Source organism: Hylobates moloch, unplaced genomic scaffold (assembly GCF_009828535.3).
Source record: "Hylobates moloch isolate HMO894 unplaced genomic scaffold, HMol_V3 SCAFFOLD_2, whole genome shotgun sequence".
NCBI classification, from domain to species: Eukaryota; Metazoa; Chordata; class Mammalia; order Primates; family Hylobatidae; genus Hylobates; species Hylobates moloch.
Genome location: NW_026652277.1, coordinates 51,463,583 through 51,489,354, shown reverse-complemented (window position 1 = coordinate 51,489,354; position 25,772 = coordinate 51,463,583). Strand labels below are relative to the sequence as shown.

The 25,772-nt window shown below is 36.2% G+C and overlaps 1 protein-coding gene across 1 annotated transcript in view; it reads right to left on the bottom strand.

Moving 5' to 3' along the window:
• The window catches only part of PRKG2 (protein kinase cGMP-dependent 2), a 120,799-nt gene that overhangs the window by 61,976 nt on the left and 33,051 nt on the right, over positions 1-25,772 (bottom strand). Inside the window, exons 3-7 of the mRNA XM_032149136.2 lie at positions 20,906-21,072; positions 17,870-17,983; positions 15,858-15,963; positions 13,365-13,428; positions 1,246-1,323 (exon numbers count right to left, since the gene is read on the bottom strand). Of these exons, the coding sequence (XP_032005027.1) occupies positions 1,246-1,323; positions 13,365-13,428; positions 15,858-15,963; positions 17,870-17,983; positions 20,906-21,072 (529 nt within the window). The remainder of the gene's footprint in view (positions 1-1,245; positions 1,324-13,364; positions 13,429-15,857; positions 15,964-17,869; positions 17,984-20,905; positions 21,073-25,772) is intronic.

The window sequence follows — 25,772 nt, the reverse complement described above, 5'->3', positions numbered from 1 at the left end:
ACTTTTTCTATTTTAAAAAGCCTAATAGAGTTGACAAATTAATCAAAAATAAGGTTGAGTATCAGTAGTTCTGAGTCTGGTATCAATAGATTGGCCGAATCCTGTGCACCTTCTAAAACTGAATGCAAAATGTTGATTGAAGAAGGGTCTACAACTTTCATGGGCATCTCAAAGCAATCTGTTGCCCACAAAGGCTTAAGAATCCCCCACCCAGCAGGGCCAAACAGCAAAAGCCCTGTTTGTGGCTAGAGTTATTCCAGTTCAACATGGTAACAAGTGCTGCTTCAGGCTGAATAGAAATTCTGTTTGGCATTTATGTATGTCACAATGAATTAAAATTTTAAAAATAAAAAATGCAATTTTTTATTAGCAAGAATTATTTCAAAGTATGGGGTCTAGGTTGGGAAAAAATGACAAGAGTAGTTCTGAGTGTTGAAGAGTTTCAGAGGTTTGAAACTATTTTGTTCATGTTTTTCCTTCACTTGGGGCCAAATTCAAAGTTCAACCACAATCCAGTTCACAAATGGCAGTGCCTGACTCCCTGATGGTAAACTCTTCCATATAACATATGTAAAAATCTGACCGTTTATACACACAGGTGCTCAAGAATTGACCCTTCCCTTCAATATTTCACAAATGCTTTTCATCTCTGAGTAACACTGTTGAGTCAACATTGGAACAACTGGCAACATGTTATCCATTCAATATCTAGGTAAAGAAAAAGACTTATTGTACATGTTAGTATAAATTTTGCATCAGCATCTAAATTCACTTGAGCTGTTTTGTATCAATTGAAATTCTGAGCCATATGGGTTCTATCAGCTTGATACCTAATCATTACTGTCTTCAATTGCTGAATTCATTCTCCACCTGCTACTTGTCATATCTGTTGGATGAGAAAATATTCTAGTACTGATCTTGGAATCTGGGGATGATTGGGAATCACATATTCATAGCCAGAAGGGACCTTATAAATAATCCACCACTCATATACAATTAAGCTAGGTCTCCCCCCAAAAAATCAAGTGACCTACATAACATCACTAAGAAGTTATTATTTCTTAGGGGGTCCTGTGGCCTCCACTCCAAACCCAGTGTTCAAACAGAATTGCATGGGACTTTACTCATAGAAGCTCCTTTATCTGTCCAAAGTGGAGGACCTATGTTGCAATGCAAAGCATAGTTGAGTTTATGGCAAACTGATTTAAAATAATCTTTATTCAGTAAGCTTTAATTAATAGTTACCTTTCCTTTTGCCAAAATGAAAAAGGTACTTCCTTCCTCGCCCTCTCTAATGATGTAATCTCCTTTGTCATAGTATTCCTGTTGGGATGAGAGAGAAAGAAAATGTAAGATCAAGTAGAGACACATAATTGAAGACATAAAGGAAGCAGAACTCCTTTTGTCTTTGAAGTGAGTATTCCACACCTGTTTTAGGGTTTGTTTGGTTGTTTTTTGCCTATTGAAACTGTAAGCTTTTCTTACATTGCAGTCATAAACTGTAGAAAAGTAAGGAGACTTTTGCTTTATTATCTGCACTTATGTTTTCTTCTTTCACAGAGTAAATTCACCTGGAATACTGAATTTCAGGCACGGGGTCCAAAGATATAAAGAGAAATGAGAGCCAGGCAACTATCACCAGCTTTCACCTGCATAATCTAAATATAAACTGTTTGGTGATCAGCAACATTCTAAAAATTGAGTCTGGGCTCTAGAAAAAGAACAAGTGATTATATAATATCCCCAATGGATATTAGGAAAATTATCCTTAATTTCTAATTCCTTGAAAAGCAACCTCTTGGAAGATTCTACATTCACAGTAGGTAGTGCTGTCATAATGCTATATCCAAAGATTTGTCATCATAAAACATTGACACTGGAAATGTTTACTTAATTCTATTATTTAATTTATTAATTGATAAATTTATTTATTAATTATTTATTATAATTAATATAATTAATAATTGATATAATTAATAATTATAATAAATAATTCTATTATTTAATTTAGATTTATCCTCATGAAATCTCAAATTATTGCATATTTCTTTTTATTTATTAACATCTGTTTCTCTTGTAAATGTTTATGTGATTAGAAAATTCTTGAGGAGGGAAAAGTAATCTATCCACCTGTCAGACCAAAAGAGAGACTAAATATCTCAGAAAACAAAGGACAGATTAAACTGTCCACCTCTACTTTGCTTTAATTTGATCTTGTCTTAAAGTCATAGAACTAAGATGGATCTCTTAATTATTTATACAAACAAAAGTGGCTTCTTTAATTTTTAAAAAGGCATAACTAACCACATAATTGCTCTCTCTTGTTTTTCTTTTAGACTTGAAAATAAATTCCAAACTAAACTCCTTTTGTATCTGTTGTTTTTCAATACTTTCTTGATCATTTATTCTTAAAAGCTATTTACATTTCTGGAATAAATGTTACTCCTAATACTAGTAAACATGCCTTTTATTTTCATAACATTATGTACATTTTATAAGATATGTCAACATCTCATGGAAGGATGTATAATATTTTTGGAGTAAAAAGTACGTTGAAGCCAAACAGGTCTATATTTAAATCCCAGTTTACAATAAGTTTACTTTCCTCAACCCATAAAATTAAAGTAACAACACTTATCTTCAAAGATTTAGGAAAGCACATTAGTTTTCTATTGCTGCTGTAACAACCACAAACTTGGTGGCTTAGAGCCACACTCTTTTATTATTTACAGTTTCTGCGAGTCAGAAAGTCTAGGCACAGTGTTGCTCAATTAGGTTTCTCAGGGTCTCTCAGGACGGAGCTCAAGGTATCAATAGGGCTTATGTCATTCTGGAAGCTCAGGGGAAAATTCATTTTCAAGGTCATTCAGATTGCTGGAAGGATTCACTTGCAGGATAAGATCCCATTTCCTTACTAACTGACAGTGGGAACTGCCCATAAGGTCTCTCCCATCCCTGCAGTGATGGCATGTTCATTTCTTACCCTCACAGTGTCTCTGGATTCCACTTTGCTGCATCTCTCTGACCCCAACCAGAAATAATTCTATGCTCATGCAACTATATTCAATAGTTCATTCACCTAGCCAATTCATGATAATCTATTTTAAAGTCCCAAACTTTAAGCATACCATTAAAGTCCCTTTTGCCACGTAATATAACATATTCATACATTCCAGAGATTAGATCTGGATATCTGGAAGGGGGGGTGGGGCAGGGAACCATTCTACCTACCACAATAAGCCAATGAAAGGCAATGTTGCCTGAAATAGTAGGCACATCTAAACTATAGTAAAAAAAGTTAGAAGAATGGATAACTAGAATAACCAATGGAGAGAAGGGCTTAAAGGAGCTGATGGAGCTGAAAGCCAAGTTTCGAGAACTACGCGAAGATTGCAGAAGCCTCCGTAGCAGATGCGATCAACTGGAAGAAAGGGTATCGCTGATGGAAGATGAAATGAATGAAATGAAGAGAGAAGGGAAGTTTAGAGAAAAAAGAATAAAAAGAAATGAACAAAGCCTCCAAGAAATTTGGGACTATGTGAAAAGACCAAACCTACGTCTGATTGGTGTACCTGAAAATGATGGGGAGAATGGAACCAAGTTGGAAAACACTCTGCAAGATATTATCCAGGAGAACTTCCCCAATCTAGCAAGGCAGGCCAGCATTCAGATTCAGGAAATACAGAGAACGCCACAAAGATACTCCTCGAGAAGGGCAACTCCAAGACACATAATTGTCAGATTCACCAAAGTTGAAATGAAGGAAAAAATGTTAAGGGCAGCTAGAGAGAAAGGTCGGGTTACCCACAAAGGGAAGCCCATCAGACTAACAGCTGATCTCTCAGCAGAAACTCTACAAGCCAGAAGAGAGTGGGGGCCGATATTCAACATTCTTAAAGAAAAGAATTTTCAACCCAGAATTTCCTATCCCGCCAAACTAAGCTTCATAAGTGAAGGAGAAATAAAATACTTTACAGACAAGCAAACGCTGAGTGATTTTGTCACCACCAGGCCTGCCCTAAAAGAGCTCCTGAAGGAAGCACTAAACATGGAAAGGAACAACCGGTACCAGCCACTGCCAAAACATGCCAAATTGTAAAGACCATCGAGGCTAGGAAGAAACTATAGCAACTAACAAGCAAAATAACCAACTAACATCATAATGACAGGATCAGATTCACACATAACAATATTAACTTTAAATGTAAATGGGCTAAATGCTCCAATCAAAAGACACAGACTGGCAAACTGGATAAGGAGTCAGGACCCATCAGTATGCTGTATTCAGGAAACCCATCTCACATGCAGAGACACACATAGACTCAAAATAAAGGGATAGAGGAAGATCTACCAAGCAACTGGAAAACAAAAAAAGGCAGGGGTTGCAATCCTAGTCTCTGGTAAAATAGACTTTAAACCAACAAAGATCAAAAGAGACAAAGAAGGCCATTACATAATGGTAAAGGAATCAATTCAACAAGAAGAGCTAACTATCCTAAATATATATGCACCCAACACGGGAGCACCCAGATTCATAAAGCAAGTCCTGAGTGACCTAAAAAGGGACTTAAACTCCCACACAATAATAATGGGAGATTTTAACACCCCACTGTCAGCATTAGACAGATCAACGAGACAGAAAGTTAACAAGGATATCCAGGAATGGAACTCAGCTCTACATAAAGTGGACCTAATAGACATCTACAGAACTCTCCACCCCAAGTCAACAGAATATACATTTTTTTCAGCACCACACCACACCTATTCCAAAATTGACCACATAGTTGGAAGTAAAGCTCTCCTCAGCAAATGTAAAAGAACAGACATTATAACAAACTGTCTGTCAGACCACAGTGCAATCAAACTAGAACTCAGGATTAAGAAACTCACTCAAAACCGCTCAACTACATGGAAACTGAACAACCTGCTCCTGAATGACTATTGGGTACATAATGAAATGAAGGCAGAAATAAAGATGTTCTTTGAAACCAACGAGAACAAAGACACAACATACCAGAATCTCTGGGACACATTCAAAGCAGTGTGTAGAGGGAAATTTATAGCACTAAATGCCCACAAGAGAAAGCAGGAAAGATCCAAAATTGACACCCTAACATCACAATTAAAAGAACTAGAAAAGCAAGAGCAAACACATTCAAAAGCTAGCAGAAGGCTAGAAATAACTAAAATCAGAGCAGAACTGAAGGAAATAGAGACACAAAAAACCCTTCAAAAAATTAATGAATCCAGGAGCTGGTTTTTTGAAAAGATCAACAAAATTGATGGACCGCTAGCAAGACTAATAAATAAGAAAAGAGAGAAGAATCAAATAGATGCAATAAAAAATGAAAAAGGGGATATCACCACCGATCCCACAGAAATACAATCTACCATCAGAGAATACTACAAACACCTCTATGCAAATAAACTAGAAAGTCTAGAAGAAATGGATAAATTCCTCGACAAATACACCCTCCCAAGACTAAACCAGGAAGAAGTTGAATCTCTGAATAGACCAATAACAGGTTCTGAAATTGTGGCAATAATCAATAGCTTACCAACCAAAAAGAGTCCAGGACCTGATGGATTCACAGCTGAATTCTACCAGAGGTACAAGGAGGAACTGGTACCATTCCTTCTGAAACTATTCCAATCGATAGAAAAAGAGGGAATCCTCCCTAACACATTTTATGAAGCTAGCATCCTCCTGATACCAAAACCTGGCAGAGACATAACCAAAAAAGAGAATTTCAGACCAATATCCTTGATGAACATTGATGCAAAAATCCTCAATAAAATACTGGCAAACCGAATCCAGCAGCACATCAAAAAGCTTATTTACCATGATCAAGTGGGCTTCATCCCTGGGATGCAAGGCTGGTTCAACATACGCAAATCAATAAATGTAATCCAGCATATAAACAGAACCAAAGACAAAAACCACATGATTATCTCAATAGATGCAGAAAAGGCCTTTGACAAAATTCAACAACCCTTCATGCTAAAAACTCTCAATAAATTAGGTATTGATGGGACGTATCTCAAAATAATAAGAGCTATCTACGACAAACCCACAGCCAATATCATACTGAATGGGCAAAAACTGGAAGCATTCCCTCTGAAAACTGGCACAAGACAGGGATGCCCTCTCTCACCGCTCCTATTCAACATAGTGCTTGAAGTTCTGGCCAGAGCAATCAGGCAGGAGAAGGAAATAAAGGGTATTCAATTAGGAAAAGAGGAAGTCAAATTGTCCCTGTTTGCAGATGACATGATTGTATATCTAGAAAACCCCATTGTCTCAGCCCAAAATCTCCTTAAGCTGATTAGCAACTTCAGCAAAGTCTCAGGATACAAAATTAATGTACAAAAATCACAAGCATTCTTGTACACCAATAACAGACAAACAGAGAGCCAAATCATGAGTGAACTCCCATTCACAATAGCTTCAAAGAGAATAAAATACCTAGGAATCCAACTTACAAGGGATGTGAAGGACCTCTTCAAGGAGAACTACAAACCACTGCTCAATGAAATCAAAGAGGATACAAACAAATGGAAGAACATTCCATGCTCATGGGTTGGAAGAATCAATATCGTGAAAATGGCCATACTGCCCAAGGTAATTTATAGATTCAATGCCATCCCCATCAAGCTACCAATGACTTTCTTCATAGAATTGGAAAAAACTACTTTAAAGTTCATATGGAACCAAAAAAGAGCCCGCATCGCCAAGTCAATCCTAAGCCAAAAGAACAAAGCTGGAGGCATCACGCTACCTGACTTCAAACTATACTACAAGGCTACAGTAACCAAAGCAGCATGGTACTGGTACCACAACAGAGACATAGATCAATGGAACAGAACAGAGCCCTCAGAAATGATGCCGCATAGCTACAACTATCTGATCTTTGACAAACCTGACAAAAACAAGAAATGGGGAAAGGATTCCCTATTTAATAAATGGTGCTGGGAAAACTGGCTAACCCTATGTAGAAAGCTGCAACTGGATCCCTTCCTTACACCTTATACAAAAATTAATTCAAGATGGATTAAAGACTTATATGTTAGACCTAAAACCATTAAAATCCTACAAGAAAACCTAGGCAATACCATTCAGGACATAGGCGTGGGCAAGGACTTCATGTCTAAAACACCAAAAGCAATGGCAACAAAAGCCAAAATTGACAAATGGGATCTCATTAAACTAAAGAGCTTCTGCACAGCAAAAGAAACTATCATCAGAATGAACAGGCAACCTACAGAATGGGAGGAAATTTTTGCAACCTACTCATCTGACAAAAGGCTAATATCCAGAATCTACAATGAACTCAAACAAATTTACAAGAAAAAAACAAACAACCCCATCAAAAAGTGGGCAGAGGACATGAACAGACACTTCTCAAAAGAAGACATTTATGCAGCCGAAAAACACATGAAGAAATGCTCATCATCACTGGCCATCAGAGAAATGCAAATCAAAACCACAGTGAGATACCATCTCACACCAGTTAGAATGGCCATCATTAAAAAATCAGGAAACAACAGGTGCTGGAGAGGGTGTGAAGAAATAGGAACACTTTTACACTGTTGGTGGGACTGTAAACTAGTTCAACCATTGTGGAAGTCAGTGTGGCGATTCCTCAGGGATCTCGAACTAGAAATACCATTTGACCCAGCCATCTCATTACTGGGTATATACCCAAAGGACTATAAATCATGCTGCTATAAAGACACATGCACACGTATGTTTATTGCGGCACTATTCACAATAGCAAAGAGTTGGAACCAACCCAAATGTCCAACAACGATAGACTGGATTAAGAAAATGTGGCACATATACACCATGGAATACTATGCAGCCATAAAAAATGATGAGTTCGTGTCCTTTGTAGGGACATGGATGAAACTGGAAAACATCATTCTCAGTAAACTATTGCAAGGACAAAAAACCAAACACTGCATCTTCTTATTCATAGGTGGGAATTGAACAATGAGAACTCATGGACACAGGAAGGGGAACATCACACTCCGGGGACTGTTGTGGGGTGGGGGGAGGGGGGAGGGACAGCATTAGGAGATATACCTAATGCTAAATGACGAGTTAATGGGTGCAGCAAAACAACATGGCACATGGATACATATGTAACAAACCTGCACATTGTGCACATGTACCCTAAAACCCTAAAGTATAATAAAAAAAAAAGACCCAAAAACAAACAAACAAAATAAATAAAATAAAATAAAATATAGTAAATGCACAATTAATTGTTGCCATGCTAAGAAGGAGGATGATAATGATTTGCTCAGCTGTTTCCGACATCTTCTGGACCTCTGTTTCCTTTTCTGTAAAATTAAGGTTATATTTACCACTACACCTAATGTTGTTTGAGGACTAGTTAAGATGGTGTATCTGAAGTACCTGATGGAATGTTTAGTGCACACCAGGTACCCGGTGACTGTTAATCTTGTGAAAGAGGCTGTGAGCTGGTCACAAAAGTCTTCCAGAGGAATATATGACTGTCCAGGTAAGTTACACTTGCCAGCCTTCCTGCTGTTAGCTATGGTCATGTGATGAACTTTTATCTAAAAGAATCTGAGTGGAAGTGATCTGTGACAATTCCACACCAAGCCCATGCATGCTTTCATGCATGTGTCTTTATACTTTTTCCCCAATTATAATGGCATGGCCCACACAAACCTGGAAAACCACATGTTGAAAATGGCAGAGTAGACATCAGCTTGGATTCCCGAATGACTGTGTGGAGCCAATTGGGACTATCTTCCCTGGACAGTTATGTTAACAAGTGACAAACTTCTGTTTTATTTAAGCCATGATATTTGGCATTTCTTTGCCTCATAGTTTGCTTACTCAAACCCTTCATCCCTTCCCAATTTTAGCTTTATCACAAACCTTGACTATATGCAGCGTGATTTTGCAGTGGAGATGACTATGACCCTTACAGGATGATCCTGATCCCCCACACAGTCCAGCTGTCTTCACCATGTAGCTAACATTCAATGTTCTTTGCTACAGCTGCTGGGATTGTGTTCAAAGTTCCTATTTCAGACAGTCTGCTCTTCAAGCTCTCCTGTTCCCATCACAATTTTAGTCCTCATTTCCCACATGGAGCAGAAGAAACATGGAGAATTTCTGAAGTGCTGTTAGGCTGTTCTTCAGTTATTATAAAGCCTTTGATGTGTGCAGAGGTGTGGCTTTAATTCCTGACAACCAAATAACTTCAAAGGGGGAAAAGCTTGAAAGGGGACACTGAGGAAGACCTTTGTTATTTTTTAAGGGACAACCTTCCTAGTGGTATTTTCCTCCATGGATGATTCTTTGTCACCCAAAACCATGGGAAGAAGATAAATAATACCTCCCAGTGTGTTGACAGTAACTTCATAGATCAGAAAAGGCTGTGGAAATAGGTCAGACCAAAAATATATAGTGGTAAGTACTGACTGTGATGCTAGACTGCCCAGTGTTTGTCAGCTGGGGAGTGCAACCAGTCAAGCCAGGGTGGTCACTGAGACCAAAAAGAGAAATGCAAATAGTGTGTTTATTGTCCTTGTGGTTACATTGCAAAGGTGTCCCTTAGAGGACCAAGAAGCCATAGGCCCTATCCTTCAGAACAATGGTTTTCAAGCATGTTTTAACTCTGACCAACAGTAAGAAATACATTCTGCATGTACTCCCAATACACACACAAGAGCAGGTACACATATTTATACAAAATTGAAACATTTTTCAAAATAATATTTATACTTACTATTCTGATGTTTTAAATGCTCCTCTAAATTGGTTTCATAACCTGGTAATGAGTTGTAACCCATTTTTACTGTAAACAAAATGTTCATTCTGTGATAATCTAGCAAAATGCTAGAGCCTGAGTACCTGTAAATACAATATATAAAACCAGAAGGAAATTCCAAAGTGACAGAGGACAAAGACAAAGAAGGAAGGCAATGACTTCCTTAGAGTCTTTAATTTGCAGCTAGAAAATCTTCTTTACAAGTATCTTGCAAAAAGCAAATGAAATCTTCAGTAAAAAGAAGTATTAGAAGTACTGATGACATACAACCAGATGTATAGTACACACACACATACACACACCATTATGTGACTATGTACTCAAGTGTGTGGGTTAAAAAATTGTTTACAGTTAGTTATTTATGTTGTTACTAGTTAATCTTTGTTTTCCAAGTACAAGAGTTTAGAACACCTCAGAAATTTTAAGGCAAGCACACCTTGATCAGGTGGGCCCAGTCAGCCATTCGGACATGTAGCACCTGATTGATTATTTTCAAAGAACCAGATACTACAAAATGAAAAACAACAGAAGTTATTCCTATTTGGGTGAGCCAATCATATAAAATTCTACGATTTAAATGTTGAAAGAGCTCATAGAGATATGGCCCACCATTCCATTATTTTGTAGATGAAGAGATGATATGCTAAAGCCCACCACAATTCATTGACAGCTGGTAGAGTGACAGAGGCAGAACCACAAGCCCTAATCTCCAGACTTTGGACTAGTGAACTTTCTAGAACACCTGGCTGCCCCACCTTTAGCTCAATGGTTCATAAACTGTAGCAAAATCTACAATTATTTCAACTTTTTTATGGCTCTGGATTTAATCATTAAGATGAAAGGAAAAAAAAATCCTGGTTTATGCAAGTGTTGGTAAGGACTACAAGAAAGACTAGACTTTAAAAAAGTGATTAAAATGGAAAATTCCCAAAGAAAGAGGCAGACGGTTGCAAACTCTAAACATTCATAACTAAACCAGTGCCTCTTAGACTTTAATAAGCATAAAAATCCCACCATTAGAGTGTTAGGTGTGGATTTGGGGGCCCCAACTTGAGTTTCTGATTCAGTAAGTGTGGGGTGGTGCCTGGGAATATGCCTTCTCATCGGCACCACAGGCAATCTGACTAAGGGCAAAGGTGCTCCACACTACACCCTCATCCCAGCCTCATACACCTCAGCTTTGTGAAAGATAGCAGTTTAGAGTCACAGTGCAAAAGGCCACTGGGTCAAATACCAAAGCACTGTGACTAACAGGTGACTTTATGATGAATCACAATGTTTGTAGTTCAGGAGGATGTCACAGTCAAATCTCATGCTTAGTGGATTCATCACCATGTGTGGGGGCAGAAACTACTTCCACTCTTATCTTTCATACTGCATAACTGCCAGGTGCATAAGTCACATTATTATTTTCATTGTCGTTAATCTGTACACTCTGTTATGAATCTGTATCATGCTTTACAGTTCTCATTAGTTAACTCTTAATGAACTCTAGTGTGTTGGTGTTATGCCTACCCTCGTTTTCTTATCAGAACACAAGAAGAGGCTTAAAGGCAATGGCTGCCTGTATAAATGTTCTGAGTGATTTAAGCTAAAGCAAGAAATGCCATTGGAACATTGCACAATCAGGGCCATTTGTTCTAGGAGTTCAACCGTCTAAGTTTCAACAAATACATCAGATCAACTACTTAGTGATGGGAAATTCTGATTCTCCCTTCCCTACCCCCTGCTACATGCAAAACTCCCAAATCAACTCCCAAACTGCATGACAGATTTAGATTGTCTTTTTCAAAGATTATGGGGACAGTTTGTGGGACAACTGGTCCTAGAACTCTGGACACCGTCGAAACTGATGCAGTAGTGATTGGCTGTTGTCAGGACCAAGTTGATGGGTCATTCGTCCAAGCTACACTGGTAAATCACATGCATTTCTTAGCGCTAAATAGATCCCATTAGTCCCTTGTTAATCACTTTCACATTTGAGAATTTTCACACATCACAGAGACACATTTGTTTGCCAGGTATGAATAAAGAGCCCTTTGTAAACTGCTGCCGTCTGCAAATGCTGAGACACAGCAAATCCTTTCCAAGGTGTTTGAAAAGATGAGTTTTTCAAATTTGAATTGTGTGTTAATTATTACTGGATTTGAGCCCCCATCTATATATTCTGTAGCAATTGCCTGTGGCTGCTATAAATATGTCTAATTTACCATTTATTTTTAATGATACTAAATTTTCATATTTGCTGTCAACATAGAAATCCCCTCTGGTGAATCTACTCTATTAGTATTATATTAAAAACAGATTTCCTTGGTTAACAAAAAAAACTAGGGCCTCTCCAGCTTTAAATAAAAAAAAACCACCCTTAGAAATTAGGATGAATTATTAATTTGTAACATCTGTGACTGGGTTATGTTACAACGGGAGACTCTCCAGAGATGCAGGGTAAGCAATCTTCTTGAAAATGACTTCATATCTGAACCCCCTGGGGCCACAAGGCCAGGCACTGTGTCATCATGGTCTGTCCTTGATAAACTGCTGGATGGGTTCCATGAATTGTAAATGGAAACACTGCTGGTGTCACTTACACTTAAGGATAAAATGGTCCCTACTCCCTGCTTGACAGATATTAGTTACAATGTATATTGTGATTGACAGAGGCATGAATCTGTCAACAATCAGCCTTGTAGGGTTTTTGGGGTTTTTTTTCCTCCCACCGAGAACAGCTCTATAAAAGCTTAAATTCTATATGTGACTCCTTTACTATTCCTTACTTCCTTTAAATTCCATAAAAGCCATCTGGGTTTCAATGAAATTGACCCCCCAAAAAGTTAAAGAACGTATTTGCTTTGAATTTTAATCTCTGAAATCTGAAGACATTTTCACAAAATGCATATCGTTAGAATCCAAGGTACATGTCGTAAAAGCATTATTCATGAAAAGACTTGACTCGTCTTGGACTAGAACCAACCATCTGGGTGATGCCTAAAATGAGTTTTTGAACACATTCCAACATGCCGTTTCCCCCTAGATGTTAAAATAGATAAAGTGCTTCTTAAGTACAGTTTTTAAAATGTGTTTTTGTGGCCTAGAGTGTTCAAGTAGAAAGTGTTTCACAGCCTGACTCAGAGGCTTGCCACCAAAAGGACCAACATACCCTTTCTCTGCTCCATTTCTTAATTATGCATCAGTGACTCCTTTATACTATGAAAACTCTGTAAGGGATTGTGATGTTAATTGTAGAAAATCAAATGCTTCTTGAGTAAGGCAGGTTTGTCTTATGAGATATACTAAAAAGATTAAAATATGTAAATCAAATTTCACTTTACACATGCAAATCCAATTTCCTTTTATACATCTAAAGAATTTAAACCTTTCTCCATCCCTTAACACAGCATGAGTTGGCTTAAGATTTTTCACCATAGAAAAAGACTCTCAGTCTCTGTAGACTGGTGCTCTGACATCTTTTTCTTGTTTATTTATGGTGTTAATAATATAAGTACATTGTAATATCTTCTAATGAAATTTATTTTTTACTTCAAAATTTCTTACCACTTCCAAGCAGTCAATGATCTTGGTTAATTTATCTTCAGGTAAATTCTTCAGCAAGGATACACTTCAAAATTAAAAAGAAACCTTTAATTACCTTCCTGAATTAAACTATAAATATACACATATGCAGATTCTAAAACCTTTACATACATTTTAAAAAATATAATGCACTTTGATTCTTCCAAAGTAAATGTCCAAATAACTGCAAACACATCAATAACTGAATTTCATATACACTGGAAATTATAGATATATAATCACAGACATGTGCCACAGGCAAATAAATGAAAATAGTAAGATACCAGACGGGGAAAAATCACATTTTGTCTATTTGGTAAAAATAAATTTACATTTGTTGTTGGTTTTCACAGTGAATCGCATTTGGAAGTTTGTTCCTCTCCACTTCTCAATATCTGTTTTATTAGTTTGTGTGAGGAGCTCTGCTTCCAGTGGAGAATCAGATTTTTGTCTAAATACTTATAATTAAGTAAGGACTGAATCCGGGGTTGGGAGGGAACATGGGAATTGACATTGAAATGATCTCTGATTATTAGTCATACTGTACTGTCTTTTAAAATTAATGATAGCCAGAGGCACAGATGAACTTCAAAAATAACTAAATCAAGCTACAGGCAAAATTATAAACAACACCAAGGGAATGATCACTAAACTTCAGAACGCAGATACCCTCAAGGAGAAGAGAAGGAAGAGGCTGGAAATAACATGGGGAAGTACATAAGAACTTCAACAACTGCTTTCTCTTCCTTAGGTTGGGCAGTAGCTTCACGGGTGTTCATTTTGTTATGATGTCCTATAACTCACATATGTACTATATATCACATAGAATATCACATACTTCATAATAATTAATGTAAATAAAAAACATACTGTATATTATGAAACAAAGAGAAATGTATTCCCCTAATAGATCTCACTATAGATGAAATGGTAAGAGTCATCAGAACTTGTTATTAACACAGACTATCATGAAGGTTTTACTTCTGGTCCAAACAGGGATCTATAACATTAGTGAAAATTAACTGTTATAAACCTAGCACCTTTGGAGGTTGGTGGCAAAAGAGATACAAGAAATATATTTTCTCTGTCTCCCCTCTATGAAGGCAAGAATCGGGTTTATCTTGTTAACCACTAAATCAACAATATTTAGTGCCTGCTAATAAGTATTAGTTGAATGAAGGAAATAACAAAAGGAGGGAAGGAAACAATGAATATTCACTAGTAGATTATCTGAGCTTTTTCCACTAAGAACATACTAGACTCCAAGGTAATTAACTGCTATGCCTAGTTCACGTTTAATCTCAGACATTCAAACACAACCCAGGCACACTGGTTTTTTTAAGTACCTCTTTTTGGCCCTTACGTAAGTGTGGCTTATCAGCTTAAATGCTAACCTGTGTTGCTCAGTTGGTGGATTTTGAGATCACCTAGATTCAAGTGGGCCCCACAATATGATAGCTAATGCATTGGCTGGAAAATAGGTAGAGAACCTGCTTGTCATTATTGCAGCTCTCTGCCAGGAGACATTATTGTCTCTGGGAGAACAAATCAGTAAGATTCTAGATGAGAAGTCTTATTCAATGTTTATTGAGCCTACACTATAAGCTAAGCACTATATGGCCCTAAAATCATTAGCTTTGAAGGATTCTCATGCTAGAAAAAAATTACCATAAGAAGAACTTATAATTTATTTTTGGAAATCATGTGATACATTATTATTATTATTTTTATTACATATCATAGATAACATTTCATTATAGAATGTATTGCAGCTTCAGAAACTTGCAAAACTCCCACTAAAGATACAGAAATTGTTTAAATAAATAACTTACACTTCCAAATAAAGTTTTAATGTGGGACTAGTTTTTTTCACTTACATAGACATTCATTTCCTCATAAATTGATTCATCCAAGGTGTTGAGGTACAGAATAGTTCACAAAATGAGTGTGTTCCAAGTCCCTGTCATCATGACAAGTATAGTAACATTTCTAGCAAGTCAATTTGCTACAAATAATAGTAATTTGGAAGATGGTATGACTATGCAAATAAGAAAGTCTCAGGTAAAGCAAATAAGGACAGTAAACTTAATTTTAGTACCATTCTAAGCAAAGTACTTTTAGAAAGCTTGTCTTTTGGCTAACCACTTTCATATTTCAAATGCCTTTCAAAGCCAACTGAGCAACCCAATTAATAGTTTAGGTTTTTTGCATATTTTTCTATGCTGTACACTATCACTCCATCAATACAAGGGCAAAAACTAGCAGGAGAAGTAAATAGTATACAAGGATAATAGAAATTAAATATAGTTTTTGGTGTGCACTGGCATAAACTGCAAGCAATGTTCCTTTGGTTTAGTCATGTGGAAAATGCTTAAATGGGAGTAGCTATAGTAGAATAATTATTCTGATAAAATCAATATATTCACAATATGGTGACTCCACTGTCTTCACTGTCTCCCAATGTATTATTCTTACCTTCTGAGGAAGTTTCTGTATTGTTCATCTCTAGCTTGGGCTGTTCTCCTCATTATATTCTGGAATACCTCTCGATCTAACGCCCATGTTTTAACATTGGTAATAGCTTTAGAAAAATCAAGAAAACAATAAAACATTTAGTACAACATTGTGAAAACATTCCAAAATACAAATCGATGGATTTGTTATATGTTCTTATAAAATGGTACTTCTTGGAAAATGCATTATTCAAACATACAAATGAAGGAGACAGCAAAGTAAATAGTGAGCAATTTTATAAATCATTTTGGCTTTGAAATACACTATTATTTGGAAATGACTAGCAAAAAATTTCCTTTCTAATTATGTTATAGTTAGGATGATATTTAAATTAGTTTGCAATTCCCAATTATGCACTAGATCATCAGGATGTGCTCTAGATTTCTGCTGTGATACAAGAGAAAGGCGGTCAATTTGTAGCTAATCTGGAGAGTGAAGTCACAAAGAGATAATTGAAAGTTAAAGATATCTGTGTGTGTGTGTGTGTGTGTGTTTATGTGTCTTTTTATGTTGTTCTGACACTGCTGCTAAAGAAGCTACATATTATTTAAGAATCTCTACAGTTACTTTTGTGTAAAATGCCTACAAATTATTTGAAAGAGACTATGAAAGAAAGTTTTTGAGATAATTTTTTTACAGTAAAGACTTAAGGGCAAGTATAAAATTTAAAAAGAAAGTGGGCCGGAAGTGGTGGCTCTAAAAAATCTAGATGAAATTGTGGTTGTACAATTTTTTTAAAAAGAGTAACAAAGCCTCTAAAATTGATCAAAACCCAAAGCTCTGGATTACCAAACTTTACATTGGAATCATCTTGATATTCTTGTTAGAAATACAAGATCCCTGGGATCCACTGCCAGAGACTCTGATTCAGGTTTGCAGTAGAGACCCAGAATCTGCATTTTTATCAAATACCTCAGCAGGGCTAACACATATAACCCAGTCCCAAACACTGAAAAACATCATATCTATGTAATTCAGAAGGAAACCCAAGATTGCCTTAAAGTCAATAAAACATAAATCTAAAGAAAAGCAAATAAAGTAATCCCAAAAGTCATTCATGAAAACTCTAATTACTCTAATTCATATTCCTTTTGATATAGATACATTTTCGCTGGTTTATAATATGGTCAGAATCTCGTTGAGACTAGCTAGAAAGCAAACATTCTGGATGAGCCAAAGGCACGTGTCTATGTAGTAAAAAGTAAAGTGGCAATTAAAGCAAATATTGGAATCAGTCAGCTTAAAGCCATTGTTTTTGGCAGAACAAACCTTTTTACTTTTATTTTTAATTTAATTTAATTTTAATTTCCAGGATACATGTGCAGGACATGCAGGTTTGTTTCATAGATAAACGTGTGCCGTGGTGCTTTGCTGCAACCATCAACCTAACACCTAGGTATTTAGCCCCGCATACATTAGCTATTTATCCTGATGCTCTCCCTCCCCCACCCCTCCCCATCAGGCTCCAGTGTGTGTTGTTCCCCTCCCTGTGTCCATGTGTTCTCATTGTCCAACGCCCACTTATAAGTGAGAACATGCAGTGTTTGGTTTTCTGTTCCTGTGTTAGTTTGCTGAGGATAATGGCTTCTAGCTCCATCTATGTCCCTGCAAAGGACATAATCTTGTTCCTTTTTATGGCTGTGTAGCATTCCATAATGTATACATACCACATTTTCTTTACCCGGTCTATCACTGATGGTCATTTGGATTGATTCCATGTCTTTACCATTGTGAATAGTTAAAAGCCATTTTACATTTTATACACAGGTATCCAGAAAGTTCTTTCTAGCTTAAATTATATAGGTAAGTGCTTCAGTATAAATCCCTGAATAGGCGCAGCATTTCTATTATAAGAACATATAAGGTAAAATGGGAAACAAAAAGACTCTGGATCAGGGTGCAAATGTGACTGGACTAGATTATCTCTAACATGCCACAACAATTCAAAGATGGAGCATTTCCTCTTTTATTACCTTTCACAGAGGCAGTCCTTGTACAGTTGTATAAAATGGCAAGCTCCCCAAATGTGGTCCACATAGGGATGGAGGACAGCAATTTCTCCCCTTGGAACACCTCTAGTCGACCCTCTATCAAGTAGAATTTTAAAAAACACACACACAAATAATCAAAATCCGTGTAGATGCTATAAATTAGAAAAATAAAACAATCATAAAGCACACAAAGTATACAGGTAAGATATTTTATGATTCTCATTATAATATACCGGTTAAAAGTGTAAAAGTGCAGACCGAAATCACCTCTGCCACTTACTATTAGCTGGGTTGCCTTGAGAAACTTACTCTATCTGTCTGAAGTTCCTCCTCAACAATAAGGATAATTATTATTATTATTTTACAGTGGTGAGAATGAAATAAGTTAATCTAGGTAAGGAATTTAGAACAATGGCTAGTGCATAGTAAATGCTACGTGTTAGCTATTATTAATATTATTATTTTTACAATGTTATTTTCCTGAAGCAGTGGATGGCAGTGTTTTGTTTAAAATTCATTATAACCTATGAGAAATGTAATACATGAAACTATTTCTCTTTTATGAGGGGCTCAACAATCACCGTGTGTCTTAAAAACACAGAGAAATTGTTCATAATGATGGAATGACAACCCGTCATAACCAGTAAGTAGATCAGCCCTGGAATCAGACTGCCTGGCTGTGTCCTAATTCAACTCATTTTTGCCTATGTGACCTTGGGCAAGTTACTTCATGGTGCCTCAATTGTTATCTAACCTCTAATTTATTTAAATGTAATACATATTAGTTACAAATGAAAATCACTAAGAAGAGTGTTTGGCACTTATTCCCTGGGCAAAGATGGGAGGAAGGAAGAGGCAGAACTTTGCATCCCCTTCACTATTTTTTTTTTTTTTGCCTTGGCAGCTTTACTCTTCTTTTGCTTTGAACAAATACAAACAAAACCTTAACCAACTAAAAGCATAAGCAAAAAAGATCTAAGTTCTTAGAGGAAAAAAAATGATGGGGCAATGTCTCCTTTCCTTAAAGAATTAGTCTTTCCTTTTCCTAATTCACTGCTAAGTAGCTCTGTATCATCTCTGTCCATCCCTTCATTCAGCAAAACTGATCTAGTACCTATGTTGTGCTGGGAACTGTTCCAAGTGCCAGAGCCATAGAGGGGACAAAAGAGAAACTATACTTAGCCTGATAGAATTTATATTAGCAAGAAAAAAAAAACACTCAGTTATGCCTCCAAATCCTACAGGTTAGACATGCAATTTAAAATTTCTCATTAGCTAAATTCTATTCTATCAAAGCCACTTAGTGGTAGTGTCCAGTTGATATCATGAATCTTAATGCATTTCAAGTTTTTATCTTGAAATTGGTTATGGCTCATTCTACCTGAGCAATGCTGAAGAATTATATGGAATAACAAAAGTTTAAGCTAAATATGCTTTTACTCTTTGCTATTCATGCTGTGTTTCATGAAGAGAATATTTTAAATTATCAAATTAATTTGCTCAACCAGATAATTAAACCAGGCAATTCAGTCCTTGGGTGACACTGTAATTAATTCAAATAAGAAACCGTCCAATTTTCATTTCCATGTGTGCCATAACTCTGATCTCAATAGCTGTTTGGATAGTGACTTCTGTTCAACCTCTTCTCTCCCTGAGCCTTCCATCAGAACTACTTGGGAAGGAACGAGATAGGCTAACATCAGTTTCTCATCCTCTCCTAGGAGGTTTCATAAGTATTTGTTGACTTAATGACCTATCTTCTCTTGCTGCAATACTCTAGTGTTGCTAAAGCAGAAGTTAAAATGGGTAAGAGAAAAGTTGCAAGAGGGAAAAGTTGTCCCTAAAAAATTGAAGGCTGGCTAAATTAAGACTATAACTCATTAATTAAGTAGAATGATTCCTTGGGAATGACTATAATTTTAAAGGTGCCTACAAAGATATATACGGCAAATAATAATCATAAAATTGGCATGTTCAAATAATCAAAGTATATAAAACAATCTTTTATATACTATAAATAGAATAATACATGTTTATTAATTTGTTTAGATACACAACTTCTGCCTCACACTTAAGGCCCCAAAGGAATAAGAATAAAAGCATTACTTAGATTATCAGGAACTACAATGCCAAATAGAAAGCATTCCTCCATTCATCACTCCTTCTGGGTAAGCCAGTTTTAACTTTTTCCCCTAAAACTCAAAAAGTTGTGCCAGAATGTGACAAAATGTTCTATAACTTTAATCCCTGTTTAGATAATTTTTTGCTTCTACATACAAAAGAGAAAAAAAATTGAGTAGTCATCATAAGATCTACACATCACAAAAATAAATCATTTGCCTATCTAACCATTATAATCTTCCCAGCATGTAAGCATGTTCAAATTACCACAGATGAAGGAAACCATTTAAATGATTCTAAACACACTGGTTTTAATTGTAAGACATGTCATTTGATTTGTGTGTTGGTCAAAGGTACCTAAATCATCTTTTTAAATCATTGGTATAAAACCAAAACATTTTCCAGAACCACAATATTAATTGTTTTCTTTTTTCCTAGTGCATTTCTTAAAATGTTAACTTCAGCAGCAGTATTTTGAATAAAAACACTTTTTGAGCGAGTGGTAGTGTGATTAGAAGTGTGGATTCTTAAGTCAAATTGCCTAAGTGTGCATTTTACTTCCACTGCTTATGATCTGTGTGGCGTTACCCTCTCTGAGACATAGTCCATGTTAGTAACATGGAGAAAATAGAACTTGCCTTACAGGTTGGTGAGAAGATAAAATGAGATCTCTCTATCAACTGCTCAACAGGATGCCTGATATATAGAAATCATTCAGCACATATTAAATATTATCATCATCATGATTAGATCAACACTTTTGCTATTTCATGAATTCAACATGTTATGTTTTCTACAAATAGAGCAACTAGTTTTATGTTTTTATAAATGTTTGCAGAAAATCATAACAGGCAAAATATTTATTACATAATAACTGGAAAAATCTGTGAAACCCACCTGCCAGCACAAAGATATGGTTTCCTGGTTCTCCTTGCTTAATTATGTAACTCCCTTGCTGATAGTTTCTCCCATACATGCATTCCACCATGTCTTTGATCTGCTGAGGATCCAGTCTTTTCAGAAACTGGTTTTTATTAAGGGCATCTGTAATGAGCTTCTTCTCACTGGTGTAATGGAAAAGAGATATTACTTACAATTAATGAAAATCATGTTTTACTATTTAGATTCACTTTATTCTGATTCTCGATAATATTACCTACAAACTTATAACTTTCTAGCAAGAACAATCTTTTTCCAACCCCACCAAACATTTCACCCTTATAACTACCATAGCTTACACGAAAAACCTATGAAAATATTTTTGAATATTATTCTGATAGTCATTATGACACCAATATTATCGTTCCTAATTGCCATCACCACAAATGTAGCATTTCTCAAGATCCATAGATGCATTACTAATGGACTCATGTTTTAGATGGAAAGCAAATCTCATGGATATAAAGGAGTTGTATTTAAGGGATTACAACACAGTCTTCACTCAATGATGTATTCGTGTATGCATAGTGCCTATAGTTGTAGTTATTTTATATTTTATTTAATCCTTGTTACCATATTACGAGATAATTACTATTCCTATTTTAGGAAGAAGTAGACTAAGACGTAAGAAGCAACTAATTCTTCATGGGATTTAAAACTAAGTAGGTGAATCTGAAGTCTGGGCTGCTTCCATTCCATCCCATTGTCTCTTCCCAGGGAGAAAGCTTCTAAGAAAGAAAGCCCCTGGGGCTTGGTAAGTTTGATCAGACATAGGTGGTGACAGTGATAGTCTAGGTTTGACTAGGTTTTACTCTAGGTATGTGTGGACTAGACAGAACTAACATTTCCAATCTCACAGTCCATTCATTCCTCAAATCCAAGTTCTATTTGCTGATAATCCTATAATGCTCTGCTTTATTCTGGAAAAGATGTAGCTCAAGATAGTTACCCAATTTGCATTAACATAAATTTAAAATGTTTTAATGAAAATTCTTCATATGTAGATGTCATAAAATTATTGTGCTGAAAGATGCTCTATGAGCTAAGTCAGATCTGCACAATATATTTACTCTCGATCATAAAACTCAGCGTGATTTTTTAAATACTTTTTTCCGTATCTTTCATTCAAACCCTCTCCAATTACCATTTGGAAACTGGTGATCTTTTTCTACACAAAAAGTTCTCAAACAAAAGGTAAGACTTCATGAAATTAAATAATTCTTTCATGACTCTATCCATCAGATCTTTAGGCTACATGAAGAAAACAGAATGAAGTCTTATACAAATAAATTTCTTCTTCCCTACAGTGACTCAAAGCTATTCAAATTCCTTGAGTGCCTTGAGAAGTTCCATCTAATCTATTACCAAGTCTTATCAATTTGTTTTAAAAAGTATCACTGTTATCCATTTTATTTCCCATTTTCAAGGATGGCACCACAGTCCAAGAACAAATCTTAGGTCTGGACAACTTTAAAAGTTTATTTTCTTGGACTTAAGCTTCCAGCCTATTTTCCCTAAAATCCATTTGTACTATATCATCAGATTATTCTTGCTAAAAAAAATTAAAAAATGGATTTCATGCTCATTCCATTCATTTTTATCCACTAAAGCCAACTCACTTAATATATATTGAGAACATATCTTTGCTAGGTAATTCTCTTAGTACAACTGGTAGAACTGTGAACAATATCAAGAAGCTCCAGCTTTCACAGATTTTATATGTTAGTATAATATTCCAGTGTTCCCTCAATGCCCACATATACCAATTTTCCAAAGTATGTTCCAAGAACACTGTTTCTTTATAAGCAAAACTGTGCTAAGTTTAAGCAACTTTGGAAATTTACAATGCACACTTTAAAGATTCAAAAAAGTCTTGCTGTAAACAAATCTCTTTAAACCAGTATTTCTCAAGCTTCAATGTCCTGTTTGTTTATTTCTTTTTTGGTTTAACTTCATTCATTGAACATCCAAAGTTCCATGGAGGTACTCAAAAAGACTCTTTTGCCCATAGAAAAAAATCAATATCCTACAACCCAGTATTTACCATTTTCTACTTCATAGCTCCAATCTATCCATCTAGTACTCCCTAAAACAAATTTTTTATTATAGATAAGCTGGTATCCTTATCATCCCCTATATCTTTGAACTTTGCCTTAAGAGATGGAACATGTTTTCTTTTGTGACTTAACTTACTTTTTACCCCTCAACCTTTCCAAAACTTATACATCCACCAAGAAACCCCTCATGATTTTAAATTGGATGATTTTAAATGGATGCTGTAGTTTACACAATCCTTTCTTTCTCCTCTGAATTCCTAGAGTACTTATATTCACATCTATTCTACTTTTAAAATGTCATTAAGCACTTACTTAGGACATAAAAATTAATTAAACATGACCCATGGCCTCAAAAAGTTTCCAAACTTTTATAACTTAGTGTATAAACATATTGTAATAGTCTCTAATTAGTAAAATTATCTCTATGAATTTTTCTCAAAAGTAGATTATATATTTAAAACAACTTATTTTAAAAATATGATAAGTTTCAGCCAGGCGCGGTGCCTCACGCCTGTAATCCCAGTACTTTGGGAGGCCGAGGTGGGCGAATCACGAGGTCAGGAGATGGAGACCATCCTGGCTAACACAGTGAAACCCTGTCTCTACTAAAAATACAAAAAAAATTAGCCAGGCGTGGTGGCGGGCGCCTGTTGTCCCAGCTACTGTGGAGGCTGAGGCAGGAGAACGGCATGAACCCGGGAGGCAGAGGTTGCAGTGAGCCAAGATCGTGCCACTGCACTCCAGCCTGAGCGACAGAGTGAGACTCCATCTCAAAAAAAAAAAACCAAAAAAAGAATATAAACTTTGCAACTCCTTCTATAACTACAACAGACCAGCTATTATCAGCATAACTCTTCCTGCTCCCACAAAACAACTATAAAAGCTGATTAGACAGATAGATAATCTATTGGAAGTACTGAAGATCTATCAACATAGCAACAACTTAGAGTCACGATCCACAAGAGAACGTGAGGCTGACACTGTCCTCTGCATCTCCTTCAAGGCATTTGCTGCTTTTCAGGCAGCTACTGAACACAGTCTTGGCTATCTCAAAGACAAAAGTTCGTGTTCAAAGCACACCATGAAGTGGGATGATAGGATGCTTAGTTCTTACTCCTAGGCTGCCGCCCTTCAGATGTCCCATCTGAAATCCTGTGTGTCTACCTGGGGTTCTGGTAAACACCCAGGATTTCAGATGGGACATCTGAAGGGCTGCAGCCTAGGAGTAAGAACAAAGCAAAATAGGCTAGCTCTCAAAAACACTGAAAACCAGCTACCAAACAAACAAAACCCTATTTTGGTTACAACTATCAGCCACTAGCTTAACTGCCTGCCAGAAGTAAAAGTAAATATTCTCCATAGGAAGTTCACAAAATCTAGACACTCAAATTTTCTCCACAGTTTTTTAAATAGGAAATATTTGTCATGACATCAGAAGTTACCAGGCATACTAAGAGAAAAGCCCAAATGACTAAGGACAGAGAGAAAAAAAGACAATAGAAACAGAACCATAGTAGATCAATATATTGCAGCTATCAGGTGCAACTTTAACTATAAACAATATGCTTTTAGGACAAATGGAAATGTCAGTAGAAAACGTGAATCTTTAAAGAAATCAAATGGAAATTCTAAAACTGAAAAACACAATATCTGAAGCTTGAAACTCAAAAGATCAGTTTGCAATCGATAAAATGCAGCTGAAAATAATTAGAAACTAATTATAAGCAGCTAGAATATATTTACAGAAGATTGGAGAGAATCTAGGATGCAAAACAAAGCAAAACAAAAAACTAAAAATCAAAACATAAGAGATATATGAGGCATAATAGAGAAGTTGAACATACGCATAATCTAGGACCCTGAAGAAAGATAAATAATTGAGCTGAACAATATACGAAGGAATAATATTTAAGAGTTAGCTTAAATCAGGCAGGGTGCAGTGGCTCACGCCTGTAATCTCAGCACTCTGGGAGGCTGAGGTGGGCAGATTACGAGGTCAAGAGATCGAGACCATCCTGGCCAATATGGTGAAGCCCCGTCTCTACTAAAAATACAAAAATTAGCTGGGCGTGGTGGCAGGCGCCTGTAGTCCCAGCTACTCTGGAGGCTGAGGCAGGAGAATCACTTGAATCCGGGAGGCAGAGGTTGCAGTGAGCCGAGATTGTGCCACTGCACTCCAGCCTGGCAACAGAGTGAGACTCTGTCTCAAAAAAGAAAAGAAAAAAGAGTTAGCTTAAATCAATTAAAAGATGTCAAGCACAGACAAGATGCATTATCAACTCTGCATAAAATAAATACAAAGAAAACCATATCTTGGCCTACCATAGTCAAATTGCTGAAAAACCAAATACAATGAGAAAACTAAAAGGCAGCTAGAAAAAAAAGGCATTACTTTCAAATGACTAACTTACACTTCAACAGAAATAACAGAAGCCAGAACACAGTAGCATTATCTTCAAAGCACTTCAAAGAGCCTATTCCAATATCTTTACCCAGTGAAAATCACCTTCAAAAATGAAGGGAAAAAGTAGATATTTTCAAAATGTTTTTCCATTGGCAACAGACTTGTCACAGTGAAGAGCTCCAGAGAGAAGAAATATGATCTCAGATGGAAACTGGCAGATGTTAGAAGGAAGAAAGAGCAACGGAAAATATAAATCTATGGGTGATTAAAGAAAGCTTGTATTTATTAAAGAGCAATAATAATACCTTGTGCAGTGTAAAATATATAATAAATAAATGTAGAAAACAGCCAAAACTGCAGGGGA